At 45.6% G+C, this 27,734-nt stretch overlaps 1 protein-coding gene across 6 annotated transcripts in view; it reads left to right on the top strand.

Moving 5' to 3' along the window:
- Positions 1 to 27,734, top strand: part of LAMA2 (laminin subunit alpha 2) — a 3,129,796-nt gene that overhangs the window by 1,833,572 nt on the left and 1,268,490 nt on the right. For all 6 annotated transcript variants that reach the window (XM_085611831.1, XM_085611827.1, XM_085611830.1 and 3 more), the window contains one exon: positions 17,211 to 17,347. In XM_085611831.1, the coding sequence (XP_085467957.1) occupies positions 17,211 to 17,347 (137 nt within the window). The remainder of the gene's footprint in view (positions 1 to 17,210; positions 17,348 to 27,734) is intronic.

The following is a 27,734-nucleotide window of genomic DNA, read 5'->3' as shown; positions in this document are numbered from 1 at the left end:
AATCCATGGTTACCCCTATGTTTCTAACTTCTGTTGATGTGGTTGGAGGGGATTCAAGTTTCAAAGGTTCTTAACCTGTGGCCCTGAGAACATTGGTAGTCTGGGAAGTCTACTCAGGGGGTCCATGACTGCTTCGACAATTTAATAATATTAATAAATTAATAAAGTTTATTCAAATAAAGAAGCAAAATGTAAAACAGAACATTTCAACCCATTCTGCAAACTTGAATTGTAGAGGTCTTCAGGCCTTTCCATATTTAAAATGATTTTCCTGTCATCTGATAGGAGTGGAGAGGAGTTGGCCTAACGGCTAGGGCGGTCGACCTCGAATCTGGAGAACTGGGTTCGAGTCTCAGCAATGATGCTGAACATCCTGTCATTCTGAGCAAATCACTTAATCTCCACGTGCCTAACAAAAATGTATGTGTGTCCTCATGTAACGTAACTGGTGCTATGTAAAGCGCTCTGATACCCTATTTGGGTCAAATTCACCCTATATAAAACTCTGGGGGAAAAACAACAAAAAATAGTTGTAGCATGTGAGAATAAATAGTTTAATAAGGTTTGGGTAAGGGGCTAGTAAGATGTTATAATAAAGGGGATATGATGGACCCTTGTGTAACGCCACAGTGCTGTGTGTGAGGAGGTGATTAGAAAGGTGGTTGGTAGACTACCCTGTGCGAGTCTGTGAGACAAGAAGTAATCCATTTTGGAGCATTTTCACAGACTTGAAAATGATGGAGTCTTGGTAGTAGCGTGTGGTAGTAGGCAGTGTCAAATGTAGCTGATAAATCCAGAATCAACAAGACAGCGACTCCTTTCTTGTCCACTGTGAGTTTTAAATCATCCCAGATGGATATGACAGCTAATATTGCCAGGTCTAAAGCCAGACTGTTGGTCTGGTATTAGGTAATTATTTTCTGTAAAGTTAGAGACCTGAGTAATCACTGCTCCCTCAAAACGTTTACCTAAGAATGGTCCATTTGATATGGCCCGTTGATTGCTGGGTTGGATGGGCCAAGGCTTTTCTTTTTGAGGAGAGGGCTAATGATGGAGGTTTTCAGCTCAAGTGGGAATGAATCTAGTTCCAGGATCTTGTTGAGTAGGCATCTTGCAACCTCCCTTGCACAGGTTGAGCAAAGGATATCTTTAAAGATTTTTGGTGGCGCTGGTTCTGAATGGCATTGAAAGTATTCACGTATGGATTATTATTATTGTCTCTTTCCATGGTGGTTAGGTCATGTGTTGTTGTAGTGTTGTCCGCTCTCCTTAATGTAATTTTCAATCTTTTTTTAGATCAATTCATTGGAGATGTTGTCACAGAAGTCCTGTGATTGTGGCGTATCTGTGTTTTGGCACTTGGGATTGCATAATTCTGTCAGAATTTTGTGGAGTTCTTTAGAAAGGCAGTCTACTTCAGTTATGCATGTGGTGTTGTGGCGTCCTTTATGGTTCTGATGTCTCATCTGTAGGCTCTGTTATATGCATAATGTGCTTTTGTCTGTTCCATCTATTGATTGTCTCCATTTCCGCTGTAGTATGTTACGTTGGGTTTTCACTCTTTTGATGTTGTCATTAACCCATGTAGTGTTCTTTTTGTGGTCATCCCTGAATGTGGTTTATATTAGTATCCGTTTGTCTAGTGGAGATCCAGTAATAGAAAGGGTGTGTGTTTTTTGTTTGCTTATTTATTGAGGCTCCTTTCGGGTTGGTGTTGAGTTGGTGGATGTCTAGTTTTTGCATTGCTTATATGAACGTTTGTAGTTGTTGGCCTTTTTTGCCTTTGATGTGTTGCTATTGATCTGTGCGTTAATCTTGAAACTGATGATGATGTGGTCAATCCGGCTTACGGTAAAGTTGTCTGTAACTGTGGCTTATACTAAGGGTGCAAATATAACATCTGAAGTGCATCCCACACAGTGAGTTGCGCCAGAAAGGATATGTTGAAGTTTGATTCTTCATATGTTGAGGTCTTCTCTACGTCCTCCTCCTTAAAGGCGGACATACGGTTTGCTAGAGCAGCCTTATAGGCTCTCCGTAGGCTTTTAACAGCCACCTGATCTCGAGGCGCGACTCCCAAGGCCTCTTTCAATTTCCTGGATACCTTGGAACACACCAAGTAAAACCATCTTGGTCCTGGGTGCTAACAGCCCACGCCTTGGACCCGTAATAACTTCCGTATGACACTGAACATATTTCAAAATGCATCCATGTTATCCGATGCACTGGCCTCACTATCATGACAGATGGCAAACTCTCTAAAACACTGGATTAAAAGGGACTCATGAAGTTGCTCTGGGACAATTTGCCCCAACTTTAGACTGCTCCCCACTTCTACCACTTTTAAAGGAACACCGACCCCTCCTTAATGTGTCTGTGTATGTGAGACCATCCTGTTGAGAAACAAATGGGATTGTGGTCGCTATGTACGCTCACCTGAACTAAAAAATCTGTGATCAGTGAATAAAAAGGTGTAGAAACAAAAATAAAATCAATAATAGTCTCACACCCTCGTCTGATAAAAGTGGGACTAATGTCGGTTTTCCCCTGGCCCAGCTTATTCATAACGGATGTTAGATCAAATTCTTGCAGGATAGTATTAAGTTTGGTACCCTGGGGTGTATGTTCCATGTGCAAGCCTGCTTGTGGCGCACAGCCCATGGATTTCACCCCACCCTGCCTGATGTCTCCACACATGTGAGCATTGAAATCCCCTGTTAAAAAAAAGTACGATAACTCTGCACTCTCAGATTAATGTTTCGTAGTACAGACACCAGCCGTGTTATATTACTTTCATCCAAGTGTGCAACTCCCACATTATAAAAATTTACCAGCAGGAGCTTGCTCTTTCCGCTGGATATCAACATCATGTGTAGAGTGGAGGAGGCATGGGGTCATGTGACAGAAATGCCATGGACTGCTAATGGAACAAAGGTAAGAGCCCCCCTTGGCTCTCGCCAGTCTAGATGGAGAAGCTGGCACAAAGAAGCCGTCCAAGTGATAACTGTTCTCTACAGCCTAAGTTTCCTGGAGGCAAATCACAACAAAGCTCTTGACAAGAGATAGCCATTCAGGGTCCTCAATCTTACTTGCAAGCCCTGCGATGTTCCAGGTAAGAAATGTACACCCTTCATACTTATCAGATAACTGGTTCTGGGGCCATGCCTTCCCCTGTGGTATAGGTACCACAAGGTCCGAAGAACCAGCACACCTTCAATCACACTCTTCCAATGAGCTCAGAGGAGTGAACCTATTTGCTAAGCTTACCCCTGTGGATGCCTTCATACGGCTCCTATGGCCCATCTCGTGACGCCGTTCCTGTTGATACCCTGATTGATACCCTGATTGATAACTTCTGGTTCTGTAAAAGTATCCCAGCGGGAGAGCCAGGTTTGCTGAATTCAAACACCTGTAGTTGGTTTGTAAAACTGCACTTAAGATTCAATTTACTATAAAAGAATTGTTAAAATAAATAACAGTGCATTCCCCGGCCCAGGTCTTCTTGATGTACCCACCCATTGTGTCCTACGCACCATAATGATTTGATTTTCCACCCTAGGCCCTGGAGCAATGTTTGAATTTAGCCAATGCACCCCCTTGTTTTTCAATTGAATAAAATCTTCCTTTGTCCCAGGATCGAGACATGGTACATTTGCTAAAACCAGGACAAGCGGGTGGACTCTGGTGGGAGGTGAACAGAGCACCGACTAGGGGGATAGTTATTCAATTCCCCAGGAAACATGCCTTCCCGCCCTTCCCACCCTTCATCAGAGCTATAGAAACCACCCACTTTGGGTCCCTGAGCTTGGCAAAACTGAGAGAAGTATGGGTTCAACAGACTCTCTCCCCCTATAGCTATCTAGTTGAGCCAACGGATCATTCCTATTCACGGGTGGTACCATTATGTCAGAGCGGTCTTTGGCTACAAGATGACTTGACAGCCTCAGAGGGTGTCAGTGACTTATACACTGGGATTGGCCGGAAATTTGCCGGGAGCAGATGTGGGATTTGCTGGGCTGCACAACATATTACCATTAAATTGCAAAGAATTATTTTTAAGCCAACATGCAGTGTCCTACATATATGTGTGCAAATTTTCCAGTGATAGTAATTGGTCCCCTTCCAGTGACAAGATGAGCTGAGTATCATCTGCATAATTCACCAGGCCCGACATTGTGGGACCTAATGACGGAGATCGGGGGGCTCATGTAGATATTTAACAGGATTGCCCTGATCGTCGATCCCTGAGGTACACCATGCTGAATGTTAGTGAAGTCTGATTGATATGGGGGTAGTGCTACTGCCTGTTGTCTATTTGACAGGTATGATTGAAACCATTTTAAGGCCATGCACGTTACCCCAACTTCATTAAGCCTTGTCAAAAGAATGTTGTGGTTTACTGTATCGAATGCGGCAGACAGGTCTAATAGAATCAGTATGACTGGTTGTCCCTTGTCTGCTTGCATTCGAAGTTCATCCAAGACTGTCACCAGGGCAGTCTCTGTTCCATGTCCCGGCCGGAAGCCAAATTGTACATCCTCTAGCTTGTTGTTATTTTCCAGAAACTTTTGCTGACCAGATGTTCTATGATCTTCACAGGAGAGGGTAGAACGGAAATAGGCCTGTAATTTTTTTGACACATGGGGTCAAGAGTAGCTTTTTTCAGAAGTGTGGTTACTATTGCTTGTTTCCAACAGGCCGGTACTACCCCGCTGCTCAGCGATTGTCCACAAATCTGTTGCAGCAGGGCGAAGAGTTCTGCACCTAATTCTTTCCAAATCCTATGCAGTAAAGGATCCATTGGAGAGCCTGAGGAAACGCTTACAGCTAATCTATTAAACTCCTCTGAAGGTATCTCAAAATGATCAAGAGTTACCAATTTACCCCTACCTACCCATTCCTCCTTCTGAGTCAATGGTGGTGGCCCCTCATTCATTCATACTGCTAAGGTCCTCCACTTTGTCTAAATCGCCCAATCTTAGGCCATCAATAATTTTACTGAGGGGGCACTAGGTGGCGCTAGAACAAGATGGCTGCACAGTGGTGAGGCTCCCGCAGGCTGGCCCATCAAACTGCTGATTTCTCCTGAATATCGGGTGCGACTCCCTCCCGATTGACGGTGTGGGGTCCTGACGACTTCTGGATCCCTCGTTGTGAATCTGGGCGGCGAGCGCCGAGGCACGCCGGAGCGGTACCCTCGGCGGCCCTTGACCGGAGCTTTGCTGATTTCGCCTGGAGATGCGGGGCGGCGCGCGAGGCTACGCGAGCTCGCTGCGCCCGCGTGGGTTCTGGGCCGCAGACTGAGTGGCAGCGCTGGGAGATCTGAGCCTGGAGGAGCCGATGCCCGGTGACGGCGGAGCTGCGCCGGAGTGCCGCCCTGGGCTCCTCGTGACCGCGGTGAGCGGATCCTTTGACGGAGGCCTGAAACGGACCCTGCTGTCGGCGGACCGAGGGGAGACCGATCGGTGCTGTGCTGCGGAGGCTGGCCGGCGAGGACTGCTGGGTCCTTCCTCCTTCGAGTGCGGCTTGCCGTAGATGCACCGGCGACACGCAGCCCAAGAGTCATTCTGCCTGGGGGGCAAAACGTGAGTGAGCGACCGCCATTGCTGCTGGGAGCGGGGGGGCGCCCTGGTCCCGGCTCCGCTAGGTGCCGGATCGAGGAGGCGCACCAGCCTCGCTGCGGCGAGATCTGCGGCGGGCACTGAGGAAGCATGCTGTCTGGATCGATCCCATCCGGGGCTGGTTTCTGAGGGGTTCCGGCCGTCTGAGACCCATTGCTGTTGGGCGGAGAGGACTGGACCCGGGCGACCTTGCGAGGTGCTGTCGGTGCTAAGGGCCTCCTGTGAGTTCTAGCGGAGGAGAAGTGCAGATCGGCGGATCGGCGGGACGCGCCGGAGGCCGGCGACTGCTGGGGTGGCCCCATACCCGGGGTCGGACGGCTGTGAGGAGAGCATCGAGGGCCCGAGTGCTGACTAAGACCACTAACAGCTGGGATCCTTGGGGAGGGTGCGTAACAAGGGGAACCCCCGACCCGTACCTAGGCGGCAGCCCGGTTGGAGCTCGGCTCGCTGGGCTAGCACCATGGGTAAATCCAAGGCCAAGCCTGCTGGCACAGGACACGAGCCAGTGGAGGCACCCACCGGCTCGGCGCGGGGGGCTGCGGATGACCCTGTACAACGGCAGCTCCGGGAGATACTGACGGCCATAACGGACATGAAAACCACCCTCCACCAGGACATCACCACGGTGTCGGTTGGGCTGGGACTGCTGCGCGATGAGCACAAGAAACTGGCAAGTAGGGTCACAGACACTGAAACTAGCATAGCAGAGTTACTCCCGGCTAGAGCGGACTCGGCCCAGCAGTTGCAAGGGCTCGCGACAAGGGTGGCCACTCTGGAACGTAGGGCGGACGATGCGGAAGGGAGGAACAGACGGAACAACGTCCGAGTGGTAGGTCTGCCGGAGGGAGTGGAGGGGAACGATATGGCGGGGTACCTTGAACCATGGCTCAAAACTGTAGTGGCCCCGGAGGGTCTATCTGGTTTCTACACCCTGGAGCGAGCTCATAGGGTCCCGGCCCGTCCCCTTGAGCCGGGAAGGCCCCCGCGGCCGGTAATTGCCCGCCTCCTTCATTACCGGGATCGTGACCTGCTGCTACAAAGGGCACGGACTGTGGGTCCATTCGTGGTGGGGAACAGCAAGGTGACGCTGTTCCCAGATTACACGCTGGAAGTTCAACGTCGCAGGGCCTCGTACTTGGAGGTCAAGAAAGTTATGCGAAAGGAGAACTTGCAGTATTCCCTCCTGTTCCCGGCGCGCCTCCGCGTCACCCTAGATGACTCCTCTCATTTCTTTGACTCTCCTGCGGATGCCTGGGAATGGTTGGAACGACATACAGGCGGACTGTCAGCTGCGGATCGGCGGGGACGGTCGCCGCCCCGCGGTGGGCTGTCTGGCAGAACTGGGTTGCGCCGGCGGAGACGGGATGCCCGAGCGGGGCCCTCGATGGTGCAGGCGGGATTGGAGCGAGCAGCAGCCGTGAGAGCGGTGGAATCAGTGTCGGGATTGCCTGGCTCACCGACACGGGACGGGGAGGATGGCTCCGCTGAGAGTTCGGCAGAGAGCGGCGCGGATGACTCTTCGACTAACAGTACAAGACTCCCGGTGATCACGCCTCAGAGCGTCGATGAAATAATCTGAACATATGCTGGGTGGTTTGGGTATACATTGGGGGTCTTGTTGTGCTTGAGTGCCTACGGGCGGGTTGGGAGACCACCGGGAGGGCTGTCCTTCTCTAGGCGGTTGATGTTGGCTCGCTGGCGGAAGAGCCCACCCTGGGCCAGCTCTGTTCACCCCTGCCTCTGTAGTAGTCAGAGGACTGTCCGTTAAGTTACATTTTGTTTGGATGGGTACTAGTTTTGAGGTAACTGTCCTTGGGAGGGGGGTGAGGGTGTTGGGGGTTGTTTTTAGGGGTCTCCGGCATGACCATAATGGGCTGACTTTAAGGCGCTGGACATTTTATGTACCATGGGGACACTGACGGACCTAAAGTGTATCACGTGGAATGTACGGGGTTTACGCACCATGAACCGGCGACATAAGATACACGCATACCTAGTGAGGAGGGGGGTACACGTGGCGTTTTTACAGGAGACACACATTGCGGGGGGTGAGGGAATGGCCCTCCGCCGTCGATGGAGGGGGCAGGTGTACCACACCTCCTACTCTGCATTCGCGCGAGGGGCTTTGGTCTGGATCAGGGCTGGGGTCCCATTCCAAATGGTGCAGCAAGTGGTGGATCCGGAGGGGCGCTATGTTCTAGTGCAGGGAAGGCTGGATGGGAGGGACATCACAATGGGTAGTATATACGCCCCGAATACTGAGCAACAAGCCTTCTTCGCTTCCTTGTCCCATAAGCTGTCCTCCTTTTTATCTGGCCCAATCCTGCTTGGGGGAGACTTTAATTCAGTTGTAGATATTGATCTCGATAGGTCCCATCCACCGCTACTGTCGGCACCCTCAGCTGCGGCCGCCAGGGCCCGTAGCGCATGGCAAGCGAACTGGGGGTTGTTGGACACCTGGAGGGAACGGCACCCAGACGAAAGGGATTATTCCTACTTCTCCTCGCTCCACGAACTACACGTGCGGCTGGACGCAGTGCTGTGCTCCCCCGACATTCACATGGTGGTGCAACACAGTGAGTATTTAACCAGAACGCTGTCGGATCATAATCCCCTGCTGTTGCGCCTGTGCTGGGCCCCGTGGCGCCCGGAGGTCTCGACGTGGAAGCTAAATCCGGAACTGTTAGAGGACCCGGTATTTCAGGAGGCGATTGGTAAAGGGGTCACCCAGTATTTTCAAGAGAATGCGGGTACGGCCTCCTCGTTGGAGGTAGAGTGGGATGCCTTCAAAGTGGTAGCACGGGGACTCTGTATTGCGCAGAAGATTGGGGTACGGAGGGCCCTCCTTCAGGACATAGATACTGCGGATAAGCGCCTGCGTGATCTGGAGCGTACTCGCCCGGAGCGCCCGGAGGGGCAGGGGGACTTGTTGGAGGCCCGTGAGGCAGTGGCAGTGGGGGTAGAGAGGCTGCGTTGCTACGACCATAAGCGGTATCTGACCAGGGCACATGCGGAGCGTGACAAGTCTGGTGCATTGCTGGCGTGGCTGGCGAATCCCCGGCAGCAGTCAAGCCCTGTATTAGCACTGACTGACCCAGCGGGGGAGGTGTGCTATACCCAACAAGGCATAAATTCTATCTTTGCCGGCTATTATGAGCAACTGTATGCCAGTAGAGTAGACCTCGATGAAGCCCACCTGGGGAGATTCTTAGCTGGTGGGGATTTACCGGCTCTAACCCGGGGGGAGGCGGATCTGCTGGGTCAGGACGTAACGCTCGGAGAGGTCCGGAGCGCGATCAAGCACATGGCGCGGAAGAAATCTCCGGGAGTGGACGGTCTCCCCATTGAATTTTATGCAATCTATGTTGACGTCCTGGCCCCACCGGCTGGTGTCCTTGTACAATGAGTCGAGGGCCGTGGGTAGACTCCCCCCCACGATGCGAGAGGCGTTGATAGTCCCGCTGTTGAAACCCGGGAAATCCTCCTCCGATGTGACGGCTTACCGCCCGCTGGCAATGCTTACGACCGATTACAAGGTCTTGAGCCGGATATTAGCCTCGCGGCTTTTGCCCTATATGACTAGACTGGTGCATGGAGACCAGGCCGGGTTTATTCCCACACGGAACACGGCTGGTAACGTTCGACGCCTCCTCCGGGTGCTGGAAGCTGCGTCACAAGTAGCGCCTACTGCTGCCGTTTTCTCAGTCGACATGGAAAAGGCCTTTGACAGCCTGGAATGGCCGTACTTATTTCAGGTCTTACGTGCCTTTGGTCTAGGGGATCGCTTTGTGTCATGGACGTCTCTGCTATATAGGGACTCCACGGCCCGAACTAGAACGGGGGGGCTGATATCCGCCCCCTGTGTGGTGGGTAGAGGGACGCGCCAGGGGTGCCCACTATCGCCGCTGCTGTTCGCCCTGGCCATAGAGCCGCTGGCGGCTCAGGCTCGGACGGGGAGTTGGTTCGGGGGGCTCCGGGTGAATGACGATGCGCACTACATAGCGCTATACGCGGATGACCTCCTCCTATTTTTAAATAATACACAGGGCGACCTGGTGGGAGCCAAGAGGCTGCTTAGTTGTGTCAAGGAGCTGGCAGGCCTGAAGGTGAACTGGGCTAAGTCGTGTCTCTTTCCAGTCTCCAAGGTAGCAGGGGGCCCCCAGACTACAGAGGGGGTCCGGTGGGAATATACCTGTATAGGATACTTGGGAACTCAAATATACCATGACCGCGCAGACTTAGTGGAGGGCAACATTGGCAGGGCGATACGTGGTCTTCAGGGCAGTATGGATTTCTGGCAGTCGCTGCCGCTGTCCCTGATGGGGAGGGTGGCACTCCTTAAGATGGTGGCGCTCCCCCGGTTGCTATATTATTTTAGAACGCTGCCAGTCTGGATCCCGGCGTCACTGTTTAAACGACTCCAACAGATGATCACGGGGTTCCTATGGAATGCCGGTCGGCGGCGAGTGGCTTTACAGAAGTTGATGAGACCGCGGGGAGAGGGCGGGTTGGCGGTTCCTGATCTGGAGACCTATTATTTGGCTGCTCAGCTCCAATGGCTGACCCAGACGGTGGCTCACGAGTTCCGAGGAATTGGGGAGGGTGCGGCTGGGCGGACTCCCGCTTCTATCCTAGCCCGGATTATCCTACATCAGCCGCTCCGCATCGGGGATCTGTCCACTGAGGTGCAGACCTATCGGTTGTGTTGGAACAAGAGTCAAAGGAGGGCGCGGATCGCCTACCCATACGCACCAGAGATACCACTCTCGATGTGCCAGCAGCTGCCGCATGGGGGCGACTGGTCGGCATTAACTGGGTGGAGCGAGGCGGGCTTGACGGCGATGGGGGATCTATACGAAGATGGTGTGCTGTTGCCCTACGACTCTGTCTGTGAGCGTTATGGCCTACCGCGGGGGGATTACTTGCTTCATGCGGCCTTAGTATCGGCTATTCAGCGCCGGTGGAGGAGCGGGCTATCGGAGCCGCAGACCTCATTGACCTGCCAGTATGTGGTGCTGGCAGCGGGCACCGCTAAAGCGGTCACATGCTTGTATCGGCGAATGACTAACGAACGGTTGGTCCCCCTCGAAAGGCTGAAACAGCGGTGGGAGGAGGATATTGGAAGGGACATACCCGATGAAGCGTGGGCTGAACTGCTCGAGCGCCCTTGGAAGTGTTCTAGAAACGCCCGTTTCCAACAGATCCAATTTTTTATTTTACACCGAGCTTATCTAACCCCAGCTAAGGTTCAATGCTACTTCCACACTACTACGGCGCCCTGCCCCCGATGTCGTGCGGAGGGGGCTGATCTTTGCCATATGCTTTGGGGTTGCCCACAGATCAGGGTTTACTGGGAGGAGGTGTGGTCGTTGCTATGTACCCTCACAGGCAGGGAGTTCTAACTTGATATGGGCCCCTGCTTGCTGCACTGGTTTCCCCACACCTCCAAGACTAAAATGACCAGTAAATTTATAGACCTAGGGTTGGTGCTAGCCAAACGGGAAATTACTGCTAATTGGAAGTCGCAGCGGGGGCCGAGATTGACGAAATGGAGGGCGGAATTTACTAGGTGGGCAGATTGTGAGACGGTCCTTCGGGTGCAGGCGGCTGCCCGCGCTCATAGCGATAGGGCGCTAGATTTGGCCCGGGCCTGGGGTACACTGACAGAACTTTTAAAGGCTGCCGACTCTGAGACAGATGTGGCCTCAGAAATGGAGGAGGAGCGGGTCCTCCCTTCACCTGGGTTGAGTTAGGAGTGCGGAGTGGAGTCGGACATTGTTGTATTTGGGTTGCTGATGCTCCTCTGTTGGGAAAGCTTGTGGGGTAGAGTGGAAGAAGTGGGTGCCTTTACATGTATCCAATCACTGAGTCATGCCGGAGGGGGGGCGGGAAGGGGATGGGGGGCGAGGGGAGGGTCATACTATAGGGTAGTTGCTAGGGTTTGGTTTACTGGTAATCGATAGCACCGAGGGGCCTTGTGAGTGAAGCATCAGTGACTTATACCTGAGCAAGCTGCCGGGAGGTGGACACTGGCTGGAAGAATTACAGGGGACTACTCCACAGGGTTGTAGGGGGAGCTATACCACTGTTAGTACAGATTAGAATTGACGGTACGAAGCTGTGCCTTGCTATGCCTCCTGTAAGTGCTGGGCCTTGATCGCAATGTTTGTATGAATGTTTTGAAAAGCAAATAAAAATACATTTAAAAAAAAAAAAAAAAAAAAAATCAATAATTTTACTGATCTTTTCCTCAAAGAAGATCGCTAGGCTGTCACAGAGATCCTGTGTAACATTAATCTTATTTTTTGTACAGTCAGGTTTGAAAATATCCTTCACTATTTTAAATCCACTTCTAGTACTATTTGATGCTTTCAAAATAATATCTGCATAGTATTCTGCTTTTACTATGGAGATTTATTTTTTATCGTTACTTATTGCTTCTTTCAAGGCGATTTTGTCCTCGTCTGCACATTTTTGTACAGCCCTTTTTAAAGTTTTTTTTAACTTTTCATTATACCATGGGGCTGTAAATCTACATTTTTTTTAGGGTTTTTCATAGGGGCGATCTGGTCTGATGTGTTACCTATTTGTTCACAAAGTGACATGTCATTTTCATCCACCTATTTGCTTATATCTAGAGGACTTTGTGCAGGAAATACCGGAGATAGTTTTGCTTTTTTCGAAAGACCAATCTACGAGTAGACTATCTGCCAATCCAATAACGTTTTCCGCAGAGAAGATTAAATCCAATGTATGCCCTTCTCTGTGTGTTGGTTCTGTTACCCACTGTTGCAAGTTCAAATTCTCACAGGATTGGAGAAGGTTTTTAAAGGCTGGGTCTAACTTCCCATTGGGCCAGAAATTAAAATCCCCTAAAATAAGTAATCTAGTATGGGTAAGTGCCATATTGCTAAAGATATTAATGAGTGCCTGTTGCTGGAGGCTAGCTGAACCAGGCGGTCTGTAGCATACTATTCCAGTCAATAGATGTCCTTCATGATCTTTCACTGAGAAACCCAAAAGTTCTATGCCCTCCACATCATCAATTTCCATTGAGGTGAAGTCCCAATTATCTTTAAAAATTACCCCTACCCCACCCCCTCTGCCACTGTTTCGTGGCTTGTGAAAGGCCTTATACCCCAGTGGACATGCCAATCCTAGATCAAAATCTGAGTCAGGGCGCATCCAAGTTTCTGTCAGAAACATTGCATCCAAATCATGTGTTTCCAATGTTAATTGAATCTCCAGGTGGTCTTTCACCAGGGATCTAGCATTGATTAATCCACACTTAAGCTTATCCCCTCCTGTGGCTTCCAAGGCTGTTTTCTCAACCCCTTCATACTTGTGTTCACCAACATTATCCCTCTGCTCACCTATTGCCCGGAGCTGTTCACTCGAGTAACAAAGGCGTCTGTCCCCTTTCGCGTTTTTTTCCACACCAGCAGCATGGCTGGAGCTGCGCGTGACCTTTGCACGTATGGGCGCAGACGGGCATGCCTTTGGTGTACCTTCGGCGCGGCAACGGCGCGGCCGCTGCTCGTGTCCACTGCACGTCTGGACTGGCATCCGGTGTTATGGAGGATGTTAGGCAGCTAGACCCCCAACCTCCCTTTCAGCCCGGAAGTAGCCCTGATCTCCCTCCACACAAACGGGAAGATCCCGCGGTGGACCGAGGAGCAATGGGCAATGCAGGACAAGTAAGTAATCCTGCAGTAAGGGAAGTACAAGTTAAAAGATATAAGCAATTTAAAAAACGATTAATTCTGTGCAATTTTTAAAATCAACTACAATGTAGTGTTGCAATCAGGTACAGACGAACCTCAATGCCTGCCTATCTATAACCAATTCCTGCCGCAGGCAGTCACTGAGTGGGACTTCGTGGAGCAGACAAAAGTGATTTTGAAGGCTGCACCCAGCAGTACTTTATGCAGAGAGCTTAGGGGACGGCCCAAGGTGGAGATCAACTAAGTTGGTCACTCCAGCGTGTTTCCACTTTCCCAAAGGGCTGCTGATGGTGAACTTAATTTTTTAAACCACTGGTAACTACAGTATTTGTGAAGGTGTCCACAATTAATACAAACCCATCTTATTTGTACACTTACTCCAACTTATTTTGTATTATCTGGTAACTTGCAAATAGAGTGCAATGATGATTGCAAAAGTTTGTGAATACACTAAAGATCAAATCTGGCAATTTTATGAAATTTACAATGATCACATCCTTACCACTTTAATGTGCATGCCCATTTTCTCATTTCTAGCCCTAAATAATTCCAGAAAATATGCCTGTCTTGCATAATTTCCTTGATCTACTTCTGTCATTTACTCCTTTTCAGAGAACTCGAATGTTACTATGGATAACTTAAGTAACTACAATAAAATATGAATCGTTCTCTGTTTGCTCGTCTGATATTCATAATTCTCATAATCAGATGAGAAAATGTTTCTCAAAATTCCATCTAGCAATTAGTCTGTAAATCTACTTTGAGATGCCTTATGTTAAGTAGAGCGATGGAAGCATAACTTGGTCGTGAGAAACTGGACGATAGAGTTAGGGTGTTGGGTTTCTAACCATCTCTGTTGAAAGTAGCAGAAATTTTGGATACTTATTTTAGAAAACTGACTGCTGTGTTATCAAAAATCTGAGATGCCCATAGCGATCATATTTTTTTTGTACCCATGGGCGGTATTACCCCTTTGAGAAAGAATAGAATAATGGCTTCCCTCTCCATGAGTATGGGTACTAAAATGGGCTTCTAGGAGTCTTTTAACACACAACTTTGCCATTCCTGCCAGCTGCTGTGCAGGAGAAGCAGGCAGAAATGACATCACTCACCAAAGAAGAGCTGTGTAATGCTGCCTGACCCAACAAAGGGATTTTTTAAGCAGTGGGCGGGTTCAACTTGCACCTTTCCTATGCACATCCACAGGTTTGGGGAAAATTTCTATATACACTGGTATAATCTTGTGCATTTTACATTTTGCAATGTACTTGTTACATGAAATGCTAAGATTATGCCATGTTGTGTTGTGTAATTGATGTCGTTTGGGTAAAAATCCTATCGCTGGAGTACAACAACATGAAAGAACAGAACGCAAGTGGCTGTTGTTCACTTCACGTGCCAAACTATGCTAATTTTTTTTAAATGAAGTGCACATTTCACAATGAAAAAAAACAGAAAATGCCAGACTGGCATTTCACATAATTTCAAGTCATTTTGTGTAAATTTCCGCAAAGGAAATTACATGAATTTCGCCGAGTCCTAGTTTTGAGGAGATTTGTTTGTCTCACCACTGCAGAAAACCACACAGAGTAAGGCTAACATGCAGTTAATCACCATTTGGAATGTTTGACGTTGTTCAGGCAAGTCCCAATAGCATTGATCATTCCAGAAAAAAACTCAAAATATCTTAAGCAACTATTGGATTAAAGCCTGGTGATTTTGCTCTGGATTATCGTTCAGAGCTAACAGATTTGGGATTGTATATGCACTGGGTATGCACTCATGCAAATTTAATCTTACCTGCCCCATGTTGTGTTCTATTTACAAGGGGAACTTGCCAGATGCCCAGACCTGTCACATCCACAGACCCTTTTCTAATGGGCAGTATGCTTGCAATTTTAAGGCATGGGCAAAGTGGGCTCTAGCCCAGGGCCCCAGCCTTTTAGGCGGGGCCCTGATAGACCCAGCTCTGTTCTGCAGAGTCTTGCCCTAATGACCTTGAATAATTCTTAAACAAATTGTTTTAAATACCGTTTTCTTTAATTTATTTCTAATGTGTGAGAGTCTATTACAAACATTTTTCGGAGAAATGTTGCCTTTGTGTTTCCTGCAACATCAATAAAAGGATTATTTTAGATCAAAACAGGATCTCACATATGAGAAATGGTAGGGCATCACAGAGATTATTTTCAGTGATATTAGTGAGATGCTGTTGTGTTGCAACTTTGGAATCACAAGTCACTATTCCTGAATAGAATTTGGATGAGTGTGCCTGTGCACTGTCAGTGACCTGGTCAAAGAAGACATGAAGCAGATTTAATTAAATCCCAAATTCCAAGCTCTTCTGAACAGAGGCCCCTAAAATCTGTTTTGCCATGTCCCTCAAACTCCGTAAGATGTCCCTGCTTGTGCAGTGCAGCGACTAAAGATCAGTAGCGGCTGCTACCGGATGGGGGTGGTGGGATGGTGGGGGGAATTCATTAATAAATATTCAAAACACTTACCTTCGAACAGCCAGCATGCCACCGCCTTTCCTGCGTCTCTTACTTCTTCCTCTGCACTGCGGTCGGCAGCAGGAAGCACCTGGCACACAGACGCCCCAGAGCCAATCACAACGCTGCCTGGCTAGGCTGTGTAATGCAGCCTGGTAGGAACATGCTAAGTGCACATGAACTGTTTGGTCGGCTCAAGCACACTTTTTTCTTGGGCCGACCAAACAGTTCATGCACACTTTGGGAGTGCAAACCACTCCTCCCCTGGCCAGCCCTGCCCGCCCCACACTGCACACAGGCTGCATTCAATAGGAAAAATAAAATGACAATAAGGGTACATTATTGTCATTTTATTTTTCCTTTTTGTGCAGTGGGGCAACGCTCCTCCGCCTTAGCAGAGGAACCGCCACTGCTAAATATGCTTGCAGCAGTCTACAGCTCCTTTTTTAATGAGGAACCTGCCTCTTTTCAGAAGCCTGGACCTCTAAATTATGGTGTACTTAGTTGACTCGCTGGCTCTTTTTATGAACTGCAGGGACTCTGAATGGAAATACACCTTTTCTCTATCGCCATTTCGCTTTCTCCCAGCTAAGTGGCTAAAGTCGTTATCCTCCATTGCAGCCTGCCTCATACTGCTTCCCCTCCCTCCCATCACTTGGACCACTTTTACAATTTTACTGAAGCAAATGACTCAACTGCCAGAACAGATTTTTACCACTGCTGCCCTTAAGGTTTCTCACACGCAAATACACACTGTCGAATGCTGTCACATTCGGGTTCGCCCATGTCTCCTCAGTTCTGCTATGTTGATGGAGTCGTCTGTATTTTTCCCTGTATGAAACCTCTTACAGCTTTGACCTCTCCTGTGAGATTCTGTGTGCCCTTGCTGTGCCTCTCGTTGCCATTAGGTTCGTACCCACATAGCTAATATTAGTAATTTCTCTTTGAGAGTTTATTTTTAAGTAAAATTGTGATGGTTGTGTTCTTTGTCGAGTGCCGGGAGGGGGGGGGGGGGGGCACACGTCCAGAGTTTGAAGGAACTTGCTTCCGTGGTATTCGGCAATAGGCAAAACATTTGTACTTAGAAGTTGTCTAGTTTAATGGGGAGTACACGAGTAAACGTTATGGCAATTGTGAAGTGCACAGCACATTCACCTATTGGAGTATAGATTAACGCCAAAACGTGTCTTTAATTTCTCAAAACTTATAATAAAGTTGTTAAAAAGTAGTTCCATCGTTCGTAACACCTGAACTTAGTAATATAATAAGAAGTGGATTAGTACAAGAAACAAAAAAAATGTCGCTTAGAAATAGCATTCGTTTCAAACAAACTAACCACCCTTTTCATATTTCTTTTTCTGTCTCATTTCAAGCGTGTGAATGCCCTCACATCGGCAACAATTGTGACCCGGAGAGCGGACGCTGTGTTTGCCCCCCAAACACCATTGGCGAGAGTTGTGATAAGTGTGCGCCAAATTACTGGGGCCACAGTTTTGTCGGTGGGTGCAAGGTGAGTGTACCGCTACCTTATCACACGGTGGGGATTAGAGGCCGGCTCTTCACGTGGGGTATAATGTTGTGCTGACAGGGCCTGGAAGGTTGAATGCAAGCACATCCGGCAGTGTCTGTAATTTTTTATTTTATGCGTTTTTAAATAGCGCGGACTTTACCCGAAGGTGTCAGAGCGCTTCATAATAGGAACAGTAATGATACATGAGGAGAAAATTACAAGTGAGCATGTTACAAAAGCAAACGTTACGTTACATGAGGCAATAGTGACAATTGTGCAAGTATCAAGGGCAAACAAAATACAAGAGGTAGCAAACGATACGTTACAAGAGGAAAAAGTGACGTGTGCATGTTACAAAAGCGTACAAAGTACAAGTAGAGGTATAATACTGCAATAAACGGCAGACACTCAAAACACAAGAACAAACGCTACGTTACATGAGGCAATGGTGGCAGTTGTGCATGTATCGAAAGCAAACAAAATACAAGAGGTAGCAAACGATATGTTACAAATGTTCCCATCGATCCGAAAGCTAAATACACATCTGTCAGAAAGTTGAAATATTGACTGTGAGGAGCATGCAGGCCTTGACAGAGGAATGTGAAAAATCTCTTAGGCATTTTGTTTTTGTTAGCTGTTAAAAAGTGAAAAATATTTTCCTCCATTTTTGCATGAATAATTGCCTAGTCGTGCCCCGGAATTAATAGATGTTAAAATATAATAATGCTGTAATTACATCAATAACTCCAGCCTTGATGGTGGTAAGGTGAGCTAGGCTGTCTCTTAAATTATACGTTTTACTGTGGTTTGTTCCTCTGATTTAGCATGATTTGGAATAGCAGTGCGACCCCCCGTTGTTCTTTGCTTCTGCACACAAAGCAGCACACTGCTAACTTCCGATTTGAGCTTTAGAAGGGGTCTCGCGCTCTAGCCGCCATTTTGCTGCCTATGTATGTTTTGCGAATGTCCATTAGTCTTGCGGCTCTGCGGAAACACGAACACCTGCAATCACAATGAAATATCAGCCGCATCTCCTCTTTTCGCATGTGCCTGCTAATCCATCCCTGGCAAGGTGGGAATGGCCCTCTCCACTGAGCTATTACCGTGGCAGCTCCAGTCATAACTCAAGGGCGGGAGAAGGCGGCATAAAATTGCCTTCTTGCAAAAACAAGCATTACTTTTCACTGTAATGTACCTTTCGGTATTGAAAAAATTGTGATCTCAGCACGAAGGCACAATGAGCTCCGTAATAAACTTCATCCCCGGAACTATTTGTTTGAAGTATCCAATAAATAAAGAAGACATTCATATGCGATACACCCTCAAACTACTTCAAATAAAGCTCTACTGCTGCACAGCTATGGGAACAATATTAAAGACACGTCCAATCCCGGCCTTTATGGATTTCTCCTCCTTTCTGAGATTGGCTCTTCATTTGCATACTTTGGAACCCTTCATTTGCATACTTCAGTTTTCCTCACATTGTGCTGGAGGGAGAGCTCGATGGGTGGAACGTTTGCAGCTGAAGCAACGCAGAGATCAGTAGGTCACAAGTGTCCAGGCAGACTCAGTCTGGAATACTTACTAATTTCAGAAATGTGAATGCCATAAATCGGATAACAGTGAGATCTTACCTTACATTTCTTTACTAATTTATATCGAGCAAAGTAAAAGAGAAAACAGAATAGGTAATGTCCAAATGGTGCACATAGCAGCCTTCAACATGAAAGTAAGCAACCAAGTAGCCTATAATGTTTCCAATAGAAATCCTTCTTTTTCCGGAATCATCTCTATTTATCTTGATCCTTTCAAACAGTATCTATCTATCTATCTATCTATCTATCTATCTATCTATCTATCTATCTATCTATCTATCTATCTATCTATCTATCTATCTATCTATCTATCTATCTATCTATCTATCTATCTATCTATCTATCTATCTATCTATCTATCCGTCTTTGTGTCTGTCTGTATATTAATATATGTATATATATATATATAATATATATTCACTGACAAAACCATAGGTTTCAGGGGCGTTATAGTTAGCTGGACTTTTCAATCGTACAAAACCATTGAAATTCCCCCGTTATAGTTAGTTCAGCTAACTATAACTCGCGCGCCCGCAATGCACTGCTGATGACGTCACATATTACATCACTCATGACATGGTCAGTGACATCACTAATGACATCACTCATGACATCATCCTTGTGATAGAGTGGCAGACCTCCTCTTCCCCTAATATAACCTTTGATACACACATTCAAAAATAGAAACTACAATGTTCAAAACAATGGACGTACCAATACCAGTTACAACAACCTATTGAGTAATTCTAAGATCCACATACACATCCACTCATTCACCAACAGTCCTATACAGTCACTCATACATGTACTCACTCATCATATGTACTCACACACCTATACATCCTGTTACACAACACCACTCATCCATGGAGTTACTCACACACATAGTCACTCATGCTAATAAAGAATCAAACATCCATTTACTTGCATATACAGTTATACACACACCACCACACTTACTTTTACAGAAACTTACACATACTTAGTCTTTTAAACAATCACTTATAGAAACACATACTTATTCATACAGGAACTCTTTCAATCTCTCACTCTCACATATACTCACTTATATACACCAATAGTCACATATACTAGTTTAAAACATATGTAGTTACTCATAAAGACACTATTGAGACAGTCTATCACTCACTAACACACCCATGCACACACTCATCCACCCATACAGTCCTGCACACATGCTGTCTTCAACACATACAAACAGTGAGTCACTCATTCATGCACCTATGCACTACGTAATACCCCCCACCGAACCATACAGACACTCAGACACTCATACTGATACTCAAAAAACCAACTAATAACCTATATAGACACTCATGTAGCTACTCACCAACCCATGCAGCCACTTATACACAAAGTGAGAGACTGATACAGATATTTACACATTTAAACATTACTCACTAAGCCATGTATTCACTAAGATACACTTAATCAGTCAGTTATACAATCAATTTTTCAAAAACAAATCATCCATTTAGACACTTATATACCCATTTATTCTTCCATCGACCTTGAGATATACATATATAAAACATATTTAATTTTCAGAAAAACACACATTCACTGGATGATGTCATCAGTGATGTCATTTGAGATGTCATCAGTGATGCCATGAGTGATGTCACTGACCATGTCATGAGTGATATAATATGTGACGTCATCAGCAGTGCATTGCGGGCGCGCGAGTTATAGTTAGCTGAACTAACTATAACGGGGGTATTTCAATGGTTTTGTACGAGTGAAAAGTCCAGCTAACTATAACGCCCCTGAAACCTATGGTTTTTTCAGTGAATTTCTAAGGTTTTTTTAAATGCTAATTCCTAACTATAACGTGCCTGAAACCTATGGTTTTTTCAGTGAATATATATATATATATATATATATATATTAGAGCCAACCAACATTTAAACATTTAATTTTGATTTTTAATTCTATTTTTTTTATTTTTTTCTACCGCCGTACGCGTACCGTACGTGCACGGTACGCGAACGTCGCAATTTTTTTAAAAAAAAATAAAAATTTATTTTTCACACTTCTGGGTCCTTTTTGGACCCCCTGACAAAGGCTAGGGGGTCTGCAACTCTCTACCTTGCCCCCTTTTCACGTTCTTTACCTTTGTTTTTCAGTGTGAGACACACAAAATGGCGGCCGACACTTCCTGATTTCGACTGACTGGAATGTTTACTGTCATGTAACCACCAATCAGAATTACGCTCGTGCACGGCACCGTGCGCGTACGGTACGCGTACGGTGCGCGCCTATCGATATGTATGTACTTTTAACTGCAATTTTCTCAGGAACTACTGAACAGATTGACTCCAGATATGCAAAAGGCACATCCCTGACCTGAGGACTACCTTTTTGCCAAATTTCAAGTAATTCTGTCTAGCCGTTCGGGCTGTACCTTGGACTAAAGGTCCCTATGGAAAAATGCATGGGGAAAACGCGTTTTGGGACCCCCCTTTTGACGAATCCCCCCGAGACTTTCAGGGTAGGAGCGGAGCGGAGTGCCCCACCTATTTTGAAAATTTCACAAGGATTCGTCAACCGGCGCCAAAGTTTTTCAAAATAGAATTTTCAGATTTCCTATGGAAACACGGTCCTAACTATAACTATCTACTGGCGACCGCCAGTAGATAATATATATATATATGTGTGTAGTAACGCTCGTTGTGTGAGCAAAGCAGAGATGCCGAAACGCAGTACAGCGAAAGAATAAACACAAAGAAACTCTAAAGTCTCGCCCCTGTGTCGGTGTCTAAGTCCTATTGGGGAATTGGAACTGGTGTCCATACATATATATATATATATATACATACATATATATTTATATATACACAAAGCAAAATAGATTAACTAAATGAAGAAATCAGTAATCTAGGACCATCAGATAATGAGAAAAATTGCGTGAAGAGATGCTAAATCGCCTACAGAAAGAGGAAGACATAATTAAGAAACGAAAAGCCTTCAAATTTCAAAGGGATAAGCTCGACTATCAAAACGGACAAGTGTTCACATTTGCTAAGAAATTCCAAATAAAGGATTTAGATTCTCCGATTCTAGCAGCACGCAGAGTACCTGCCCTAATGTTCGCTGACGACACCCTTCTACTTTCAAAATCTCCAATGGGTGTCCAGCGAACTTTGGAGGCCTTCTGTTCTTTCTGCCGCTCTAGAAATCTGGAGATAAATCTCTCAAAAACCAAATTTATGTTTTTTAATTCCAAACCATCAACTTACCCCCACCCACACCTCGAGGGATGCACTTTGAAAAAAGTCTCCACTTTTGATTACTTGGGAGTCACCCTGAATGACAGGATGGAGTGGGACTACCATATGGTTAAGGCTAACCTTAAGCTGACTCAATCAACAGGTGGAATCCTAAAGATTTTTAATGAATGTTCCTATAAACCTCTAGGTCCCCCAGTTGAAATATATATGGCCCAGGCCAGGGGTGCGGAACTATACAGTGTAGAGCTCTGGGGCCATGTTAACGCCAGCTCTATGTCCATCACAGAGAATAATTTCATCAGGCGTCTCTTAAACCTCCCCAAGAGTACTCCTTTGACCCCCCTAAGGCTGGATTTGGGATTGGCCCCTATCCAGGAGATCATCCTACATCGACCTTTGTTTTATTGGAGGAGACTCTGGTCCACTCCAGAGCTGCTAAGCTATAAGGAGGAGTTAATCGATCTACTGTCTATTAGGGGATCGGGCAACATCTTGTGGCTTAAACATGTAAAACAGCTCTGTTATGATTTGCATAGGGAAGATTTATGGACTTTGCCTGAAACATCTTGCCCTCTGATTAGTAAGAGGGCATTGGGGGACATTCTTAAACAGTATCACCTGAATCTCCGTGATCTGAACTCTAGCTTGGGCAGGTTGTCACTCTGATTTCTGAAGGTGAAAGACCATTATTTTTTTGAAAAATGTCTGGATGACATCCAGCCCTCGTTAGCAAAAAAACTATATCTCCAATTCAGACATGGATCTCTACCACTGCGGGCCCTGTCAAACAAATGGTTGGCCCCTTCCTCTAGGTGGAGTCTTTGTCCTGGTTGTGATTCTGTAGAAGAGACCGATTTGCATGTTTTGCTCTTTTGTCCCTCTTACATCAGGGCACGAACCAAATGGTTTGTTCCCCTTTGTAAATCAAGAGGTCTCAGGGACTACAGGGAGGTCTACAGATTATTAAAATATGATACGACCCCTGTGTTTGTATTCGCCACTTCGAGATTCCTCCTTTCCATGTGGTATGCAAGAAATGCAATATTTAAGCTAAAAGATGTCCAGCCCTATGATGCTTTACACTGAGATTTATTGCATTCAAATTGATTTTTGATTATCTCATTGTTTTATCTTTTTAGTACATTTTATCTATTTTAATTAATGAATTGTGTTATAGTATGATCTATGAATCCCTACCAATGTACAATAAGTATTGTATATATGTGCTTGTATGGTTTTAACCGAAATAAAGCTTATGAAATGAAAATGAATGAAATTCCAGACATTTAAGACCGCAAAAGAGCAAGTGTGTAACAGCGTGACACCAGTCAATACAACAGATATGGCTCAGTCTTCCACTTCCATGTCGGATTTGAGCTCGATGCCCGGAAGTGAATCTGAGGGTGAGCAGGCAATGGCATCGGCGAGGTTGGGGTTGGGGTTTACAAAGCGGTCCTTGGCGCAGGAGGTGGATTGCCTGCGCCAGGACAGAAGACAAACCCTGAGACCAAGAATGCAAAAATCAACCAAAGGAGACAAAGAGACAACCACAAACGCAAAAAACGATGACAAAGCCACAGAACCAAAAAGTGGAGGGAAACAGAACAGAAAACCATGCAAAAAATGGAATCGCAATTAAATACATCCACAGAAGCCACCGACAGTAACAGATTGGCAGTAATAAACTTAACAGCTATGAAATTGAGTGACAATGAACGCAACATTCTCTCATTGGGATTGTCCCATAGCCCGGCCAGTGATTTTAATTATGTGCTGACGCGCACAGATATTTACAAGTTTACATGGAAATTGAAGTTGCGCAAATTCCATCTATTACAGAGGAAAGATCAATCGATGATTGAAACAGTCTCGGTTCCTGCAGTAACCAGCCCCTCCATGCTCACAGTTAAAGGCATGGAACTTCTGCGGGATTTACAGGAGCTGCGTGAAGAAAGCACAATCTCGCAGGGTTCTCAGAACATTGGCATTACCAATATGCCTAACACCAATATGGCAGGTTTAACACACTTTAAGCTGAAATCCACTTTTAATCCGATCATGTTACACGACAATCTGGATGTTTTCAATGAGCTGATAACCAACCAATTGAAAAAACTGTATATTTCTACGCTAAAATCGCGCCGTGGATTTTCCAAACAAAACAATTGCTATGGCCAATTGATAAGGAAATTACAATCTAAAGACAATATAATTGTCAGACAGTCCAATAAGGGCGGCAACGTGGTCCTATGGCCACGAGAAATGTACCTAGAAGAAGCATATTGTCACCTTAACAAAGTCAGTTAAACAGGCATGGAGTAAATTTTACATCAAGCTTGTAGCATGGAAAGGTGTGGGACTGCTCAGTGGGGACGAATTTAAGTTTCTGGAAAATGACCATCAGGTGATTCCAGTCATCTATTTCATCCCCAAGATCCACAAAGGTGCTAACAAACCACCTGGGCGGCCAATAGTTTCAGCGCGGAACAGCATTATGGAAAATACATCAAGGTATGTGGACTTCTTCTTGCAGGAACACATCAAACTTCTGTCCTCATACATACAAGACACTAGTAATTTCTTGCGGAAGGTGGAAGACATTATTTGGCAAGAAGACTATCTCCTCATTACCTTATGTTAATGCCCTTTACACTAGTATACACCATCGTGATGGCATTAAGGCAGTGGACTATTTTCTAAGCAAAAAAATGATATGCATGCTGAACCATAATAAGATGTTGTTGAACATGATTTTAACCTGTTTAACCAACAACTTTCTTTTGTTCAGCAACCAGGTTTACCCGCAGATGAGAGGAGTTGCGATGGGGGCTTGCTTCTCCCCAAGTTATGCCTGTCTCCATATGGGACTATGGGAGGAGCAAGTCCTCATCAATAAATGTGCGCACATTATGACTAACAATGTAATCAGATGGTATTGTTACATTGATGATTTGTTCCTTGTATGGAAGGGTAATGAAGAAGAATCCCTGACTTTTATAGACCAAATCAATAACATCGAGTTAAATTTGCACTTTGTATCACATGTCAGCAGAGAAAGAGTCAATTTTTTAGATGTAGAGATATATATCAATCATGGCAAGCTAGAGACTACTTTGCATCGTAAACCAACAGCTGGCAGTACAATGCTCCACGCAACTAGTCATCATCCCGAACATCTGATTCGCAGTATTCCCTATGGGGAAATGCTGCGAATCAGAAGGATATGTAGCGTTGAGTCAGAATGTACCTTAGCCCAATTGGAGAGCAAAAAACGATTTTTGGCTAGGGGTTACTCAATGGAAATTCTGGACAGAGCAATTAGTAAAACTAGCACTATCTCCAGAAGCCTAGCACTCGAACCCAAGAAGACAAACCAACCCCATGACAATCCTAAAACTGTCAATGATCCACCGCGTTTGGTTTTAACTTACAATAGGCAGCACCGCACTTTGCGTAAGTTAATTTACAAAAATTGGGTTGTAGCTCGTAATGATCCAGTAATAGGTGAGTCACTTCTCAAAGTACCAGCCATTACATTCAGCAAAGCACGCTCTATGAGCGACATGCTGGTCAAAAGTAGTCCTGAAATTATATCAACTAAATCATGGCTCCAGAATATAAAAGGCTTCTTTAGATGTGTTACATGCAAAGCATGTAAGTATTGCAAAAACAAAACAACCTTCACCAGCCCATTCAATGATATGCCCATCGCTATATCTAGGAGACTCACATGCAAAACAGAATATGTTGTGTATGTGCTGGAGTGTTCATGTGGCCTGCAATATGTGGGTAGTACCAAGTTGCAGGTCCACAAACGGATACTCCAGCACATAAGGGCAATTAACAACAGTGATGCGGCATACCCAGTCACTCGACATTCTAAAGAAGTCCACAATAACTGTCTCGACCATCTCAGTTACTTTGTGATTGACACTGTGCCACCCCTCAGACGAGGGGGTCATTTTGAAGCATTACTCAGAAAGCTAGAGACCAAATACATCCTGGAATTGGATACCAAGGCGCCCAATGGGCTTAATTCCAATGATGATTTATATACATGTTTATGAATTAATAGGCAGCACTTTTCGTAAACAGTGTAGCATTAGAATTACTCACATCTTTAACAGTCAAACACCTCCTCAGCATTTTATAACACCTTTTATGTATAATTTCCCCTTTTGTTTCATAACACACATGTTGATGTATGGTACTTATTGCACATATGCACTTACTCTGTTTTTAATCTTAATACGGGTCTCGAAGATATAATGTGCTGACTTTTATTGTCTGTAGTGGGTGATAAAGTAAAGTTACAGGGAATGAGTACATTACAAATGATGCCAATGCAAAATTTGTATACTGCCCAGTGGTGACGCAACCAGTATGTTGGTAGTTTAGGAGTGATGCATGATTAAGGGATGTTGTCATACTCTAAGATCCGTTCTAGCCATTTGCACTAGACAGATATAGAGTTTGCCCACTCCGGCTTGATTGGCGAGACACAGGATTTGGGTGGCAGTACATTTATGCCCATAGAGATAATTTCTTGCAAGATTCCTCAATGTATAAACGTTTATTGATCAATATCCACTCCATGCAAAACTTTTCTTAATATATTTATATTTTAACAAGATTTTCAGCTGATAATAGTGTTCCTTTTATTAATGGATATGAATTACAGCATACATCTTAAAATATATTTTCAAAATATTTATTGAGCGTTTTTTGCACAAAACAAATGGATGTATTTGCACAGTGAGCTATACTATTGATTGTTAATACTCGCCGTGTAACTTTCTATTTAAATGAAGGGTATACCCAAAATCACTGGGACCTGGGTGTAGAATAGTATAGTAAGAAATGGTCCCAGCATTTCATGAACAATACGAAAAGGACATTTAAATAAACAAGAATTAAACCAAAAAACGAAACTTACAGTGTTCTTTAATCACACTGAACATACAGTTTCATGTATGCAATTTAAACATTTCAGCAGACAATACTTTACAAAAGAGATCAAATGTGCCCAAGCAGAGAAAGAGTGGGAAGGGAAGATGCTGTGAATTAGTGTGGAATCAAGAAAAAATGTGAAAGGGACAGAGTATAGTTCAATTGGCAATCAAATTGACCAGCATGTTACTTCTAATGCCACATATTGTATATGGAAATCATCAACGACATATAGAACATTATGTTTATAAGCTGCCATGCAGACTGAAAACCACAGCGCAACATGCACTGTTGATGTAACTGGTGGGTAGGTTATGTCGACGTTTCGACCCCATGGTTAGTGTAGGTATTCGTCTGGACCTGACAAAATGGGGTCTTCTTCAGGACATGGATGGGAAGTGAAGTAGTGCAGGGGCACCTATAGTAAATAATAACAAGAATAAAGCGTGTCAGTGCTAAACTTATTGTACTGACGTCTTAAGAAACACAAAAAATTTAAGTTTCAAAAAGTTACCGTTGCTGCCTGGGTGGCAGGGTTCTCAGACGTCAATTATCGTCAAAGAAAAGGGGTCACAAGTCGCCCAACGGTGT

This window comes from Triturus cristatus, chromosome 6 (assembly GCF_964204655.1).
Source record: "Triturus cristatus chromosome 6, aTriCri1.1, whole genome shotgun sequence".
Taxonomy (NCBI): Eukaryota; Metazoa; Chordata; class Amphibia; order Caudata; family Salamandridae; genus Triturus; species Triturus cristatus.
Note: the sequence above shows the minus strand (reverse complement) of the source record. Positions and strands in the feature narration are given on the sequence as shown.